Below are 6022 nucleotides of genomic sequence, written 5' to 3' on the forward strand. Positions count from 1 at the left end.
GGATGCAATCTCCAAACCGGGATCTGCAGTCGCAGCTCTCGCTTCGGCCATACAAAATAAAGACACGTCGCCAAAGTAACAGTAGCTTTGCGCGTGTAATCGGATAATCGAGGTACAGAAAAAGATACAGTTAATCAGTAACTAGCGAAGTGGTTTCTGTTTCTGTTCCGGCGTTTCCTTTTTTTCCCCGGTATGCGAAAGGTCAGAAGACTGAAGCAAGATTTACCTGCTACCAATAGCACAAGCAGCCAAAGGTCCTACTTGTGTTTACACAAGTTACTCATTCTCACCCAGCATCCAGAGATTTTTTTTTAATATAAATGTTACACGAAACACAGTTTCACAGTAGAAAAAATAAACGGTCCATCAAAGATTCCAAGTTGACTAGCAAAGAACTTGAAAGACTGTGCATGTGCTACATAACTTCAGAGACATGTCCATATATATAAACAATACTATGCAGCTAGGGTTTACAAGACTGCAACCATACTAGGCCCATATTGACTTGACTCAAGGAAAATGGAGCTAGCCCAAATCAAGGTTGATAAACATCAGCTCCAGAATGGCCAGCAGTTAGAGAATCGGCTACCGAGCTACAGCTTGTCAATGCGGGGGTTGGATCCAAGACTGAAAGTATGAACGAGGGCACAATTCAATTCTCATGCCGCACGCAAAGGCGACATGGGGGCTAAAGTTTGACGAAGATCGGCATGGCATGTTGCCTGTACAAAACAGCCTCGAACCCGATCAACTGGCAACCTATGATGGCTGGAACTATGACGTTACAAAGAGCAAATTGCACAGGGAGTACATCTAGTTGCACGGAATGTTCACCTTAAATCGCCTTTTTTTGATAAAAACTGGATTTTCCAGCCCATCAACTTGCTCTAATGGATCAGTTAGCTCCTTCATAAATTTTAGTTCAAATGTGTTCCAGTTTAATCACATACAGACATTGAAGAACATGAATGCCAATTCAGTAGCCAACTCTTAAACTCATGCATAGTTCGACACTACTTATATCATCTCAATATATATTTGAAGTACTGGTTTTAGATTTTTCATGTGCATTTTAAGAGCTTTGAAAGGGTTTAATAAAAGCAGAAAACATTATATGACTTCTTCTAGCATTTGGTAGCTTATTTTTTAAAGATTTATTTGAACTTCCATACTGATACCAATTCAAAATTACTAACTGAAAGAGATAGGGCTATGTTTGGCAGCTCCATTTTTCCTTGGCAAATCTCGGAAATCTGCCCACACCAAGCAGCAAACCGATCGCTGGTCAAGTCCATCATGGTACAAAGAAACTCAACTCCTTGGGTGTCAAATGTTATGGTCTAGAATTAGATGGCCCGGGGCGTGAGAACCACAACAAAGCTATCCTCACAACCCACTCTTATGATATCTCTAAGGAAATAAATTCTGCCATGTGACAGTAAACATGCAGAAAGTATCCACTGCTAGAGTACCTAGCGTACCTGGCACAGATACCAAAGACTCCTGCTGACGAGAGACCTCGTACGTCCAAACTAAGTCAAAATACTAAGTCCAAGCAATGGTCACTAGCTGAAGATGCATGATAGTTAGGCTCTATAAGAGCGAAGCAAGCAACCTTGTGCAGTTTCAACATACTTCCCACAAGGATTGGATGGTGGAATACTATCAAATGGATACATAAGGACCTGGGCCTTCATTCAAAAGTAGGATAACAGGATCATGATGGTTAACTACCAAGTCTACCATGCAGAAAGAGTCCAGACAGCAGGGCTTAAACGGGAGGGAGTCTATGAGAAACAGGGGACAAAGCGAGGTGATTTCCTTATTTTATCTCAACTTTTATATTAATGAAAAGGAAGAAAAATCACTCCTTACATATTAGGAGCTCCTAAAGTAGAAGCAAAACAAGCCAAACAAAAGACAGAATATCAATAAATGACTAATAATTAAGCCACAAACTAGAGACAAGACTTACCACACTTATGACATGTGAATATGGGAAGCATGTGGGCGATAAAGTTATGTACCTACTTGACCAGACGAACATGAATACAGCAACGGTTCAAGCTACGAAGCAAACTCTGGCTTTTACTATTTAAATGTTATAAGCATTTAAAATATGAGAGATGTCCAACAAGATAGTGCATCATAATGCACAAGCAAGCTAAAACAGTAAGACGTAAGAAACCAGGGCAGGGTAAAAGAGTTAACGGCACAACACAATAACAGAATGAAGAAATGGGGCAAGATGGTACGTACAATCCCCATGATCGCAACCATAAGAAAGCATGCTCTAACATTAATATTAGGCAAAAAAGAGATTACCTTGATTCACAGCAGGATACAATCATGTAGAACAAAGCAAAATACCCAAGGCAAACATAACATTTCTGCTGCCATGTGTTTGTAATCAAGGCAATTCACTACTAACTGGAAATGTGACAAAATAACTAGTCCCCAAACAAGTCATCATCACTATCATCAGCTGAATTTGCACCCACGTCCCTGCTAGACTTCTTTTCATCAACAACTTTGACTTGCTCTGGCTGGCCATCTGATTTATAGGCCCATGATGAGCCCAGTTTTGCTGGAACAGAGTCCCCGTAAAGGTCATCATACATACCACCTCTGGATGTGCTTTTAACTTTGTTAAGCATCTGTTGTAGCTTATCTGTTACCCCACTGTGGGAGGCACTGTCCTTTGATGAAGTTTGCTCCTTTCCTTTTGGTATGACAGTGACCTGTACAAGAGACTCGTACTTCCCAACAAGACTGCCTTCCTTCACACCAACTGGGCCTGGTTCAGTTTCAACATCTGCACCATCAGAAATCCCAACCACCTGAATAAGCTCTCCACCAACCTGATCTCTAAATGACACTCTCCGCTTTCTGCTTCTCTTTGACGGTCTACCGACTGCCTGGCTGTCATCATTTACAGCAGAAGCAGAAGCATCCCCAGAAGAGCCTTTTCTCTTCAATGGCACGTCTGACTTGCTAACACCATAGCGATTAAGTATTGTATTGTATGCAACAACGGCGTCTTCATCGTCAGAGTCTGGAGGAGACGGCAAACTCACATCTGATGGGAGACTTTGAGCGGGAAAAAAAGCAGCAGTGTTCTTTCGTAGAACATATGCTCTGGTTGATGCAGCAAAGCGAAGTGACTGTCCAACTTCAAGTTCAACAGGGTTGTCCTTGGTTAATCTCTCGTTTGCAACAAATGTACCATGAACAGATCCTAAATCGATCACATAGATGCTGAAAGGAAACAAAGGAAGCATGGAGCAGCTGTTAGTTATGCACCTAAGACACAACAAAGATAAAAGAACATTTTACAGCTATAATCCTGCCATTTCTTGGGCAGAAAATTCTGAACGAAGCATGTCTAAAAGGTCAATAGCACATAGGAGCACAATATTCCATTACAGGCACAAACCGTTGTCTATTGAGTTAAGAAAATCAAATCTATTTGATTTGATAGCACACCTAATATTCAGGTTGCTAAAAAGAAGTCTCATTAACCATCAAAAACATAAACTCATACGTCCAACTGAACGCAGGTGCATCAAACATCAGGCAGGTCTCTAACCTTCCATTTTTGTGTGGAACGACAGCAGCATGTTGGCGTGAGACAGACTGATGGTCCAAGACAATCTCGCAAGCAGGCACCTGCCTCCCAAATATATGCCTCTTCTTGTCCAGATTGATCCTATCAATGGCATTCCCATCCTTCATCACCTCAAGATAGTAAACCCCAGGGCGCGGCTCAATTGCCCAGTCCGGCGGTTGCCACGTCGACTGCCCACCACCAAACTGCGTCCCGGCGGGTCTGGGAGCCCCAGCAGCTTCTTGCCCGCCCATGCTTGAGCCAGCACTCTGCAGAGCATGCTGACTCTGGCTGGGACCAAGATGTGAGCTTTGCGGAGGCACCAATGGAGCTGGTTGCACTTTCACCGCCGCGGGCACGCCCTTTGCGCCGGAACCAGACTGCTGCACCGAGAACGGCTCCAAGGCCTGAGCTTTCTTGAAGCGGTCAAGCCCACCACGGTACATCTCCTCTAAGCTTTACCACTGCCACCTGTTCTGGACTCTATCACTGAATCACTCTTTAACAGCTGATGATGAACCCCACAGGGCTGTACTCAAGTTCTGCAAGAATCCCCTACGAATGGATTACACAAAGTCAGTACCATCAGACAAACTATCAACCAAATTATATGGCGATTGCAGGCAGAAATATTCCACTTTTTGTTGCTTCGCATCACAAATTAGGAAAAGCAGAAGCGATACTGGGCTAGATGTTGGATGATTTATCCTCTTTGACTCAAACGCGCTACTTTGATTAGTTTTCGATGATGCACACCTAAACAGATGGCCATATTGCCCCCTGTACCTCTTTGACTGAAGATGCGGCAAAAACATAACATCCCCAATGCTCTGTGATGGCTGCGCTGTAGTCCCAAAGGATTGGGAAGCTCTGATTCACAGGAGACTGACTGAATGGTAGAGCTCGCGAGTGAGCATCCTAAATCTGGCTTTGTTATATGTTTGAATTCATAGTTTCACCTGTGCTAGTTTCAACTGAATCTACTATTCTCATCAGGCTTGAGACTGGGTTCAAGCGTGACGGCGGTGGCGGCAGCGCACGAGCGCGCGGGCCCGGCGGCCGCACGAAGCAGCAGCGGCGGCACGACGGGGCGGCGGCGGCGAGCTCCTACTCCTAATCCTACCCTAGGTCGCCGCCCCGTGGGGGCATGGGGATGAGCGGGAGAGAGAGAGAGGGAAAGAGAGACTCACCAGGGGCCGCGCCGGGAGGTGCCCGACGCCGTCCAGGAGCGCGTCGGACGAGGCGCGACGCCGTCGAGGAGCGCCTCCGACGAGGCGCCGCCGCTGGGAGCGAGAGAGAGAGAGAGAGAGAGCTGGAGGAGGGGAACGATACGGGGGAGAGCGAGCTCTTTTGGTCAATCTGGCACAGGGGCACTTTCGGGATTTCGACGAGGGCACCAAAACCCCCTCCCCCATCTTCTTTCGGAAAAACTAACGCCCACACGTGTGAACGTTTGCACATCGCCCACACGCCTCCATCACCACTCATTTTGCCACGTATGGACAAATGACATCAACAGAAATCTTTAGTGCTTAAACTAAAGTTGCCATGTGGCAATTTTAGTTTGTAGATCATGGCAATTTTAGTTTTTCGATGATGGGAATTCCAGTACTTTGACAATGAAAACATTTTTTTGTATGAACCATGGCAATTTTAAGTGCATGTATCATGGTAATTTTAATTTATGGTGCATGGCAAGTCTAGTTTCTTAATTCCCCGTTTTATAACATGTCAAAATTACTTTTAAATGTAGAAAAAAATAGCTAAAACATATTATGGCAACTTCAGTGTAAACATCATGGCAATTCATGTGCAATAGACATGGCAACTTTTAACAAAAAAAATTCGTAGATCTAGTTTCGAAGATCTCATCGCGAGGGATTTAATGGTGAAAACGGATTTAAGAGATAAAACATTTTAAAAACAGAAAATCCTAAAAGATTTCCACATGCATGCGGTGACATGGCGTAGTCTGTGTGCTATAGGGCGTGTGGGCGGGTTTGGCTCCCACCACGCGTGTGGGCGTTATCGTTGTCCTCTTGTTTTTGTGCAGCCAGCGACAATCTCTATGTCCAGCCCATATCTTTTTTACTTTTTTATTGTTGTTCAAACTTTATTTGAATATTCGAAAGACATAGTCTAAACATAGAAATGCATAGTTTAAATCTAAAATATATAGTTCAAATATAAATATTATTCAAAGGTCATAATTAAATTTTTTTATCAAAGAGCATCCACAAACCACAAATGATGCTCCAAGGAATCATTGAGAAGTCTATTGCTTCTACTGTTCGTTATACTATCATGATTGAAGATGAATAGATTGAAAGTTTTTTGCCAAAAAAAGAATCATTGATAAGCCGTTGATGCACATCTCGACCTCAAGATGGACGATCCTTCTCCAGAAAAAATTCA

General features: G+C 43.7%; 1 protein-coding gene across 1 annotated transcript; it reads right to left on the bottom strand.

The window, feature by feature from the left end:
* Window positions 1-2279: 2279 nt before the first annotated feature.
* LOC123179870 (protein phosphatase 1 regulatory inhibitor subunit PPP1R8 homolog) lies at window positions 2280-4965 on the bottom strand. Its single transcript, XM_044591766.1, has 3 exons — window positions 4798-4965; window positions 3590-4162; window positions 2280-3258 (listed from the first exon to the last, which is right to left on the bottom strand). The coding sequence occupies exons 2-3, from the start codon at window positions 4051-4053 to the stop codon at window positions 2451-2453; spliced, it is 1272 nt and encodes a 423-aa protein (XP_044447701.1). The 5' UTR covers window positions 4054-4162; window positions 4798-4965; the 3' UTR covers window positions 2280-2450.
* Window positions 4966-6022: the final 1057 nt, after the last annotated feature.

This window comes from Triticum aestivum, chromosome 1D (genome assembly GCF_018294505.1).
Source record: "Triticum aestivum cultivar Chinese Spring chromosome 1D, IWGSC CS RefSeq v2.1, whole genome shotgun sequence".
NCBI lineage: Eukaryota > Viridiplantae > Streptophyta > Magnoliopsida > Poales > Poaceae > Triticum > Triticum aestivum.

Excerpts from the sequence above, each read along its gene's own strand:
- LOC123179870 (XM_044591766.1), bottom strand. The coding sequence starts at position 4,053 with ATGTACCGTGGTGGGCTTGACCGCTTCAAGAAAGCTCAGGCCTTGGAG. Across the intron at positions 3,259-3,589 it reads GTTCCACACAAAAATGGAAG|CATCTATGTGATCGATTTAG; the intron begins GTTAGAGACCTG and ends GTTTCCTTTCAG.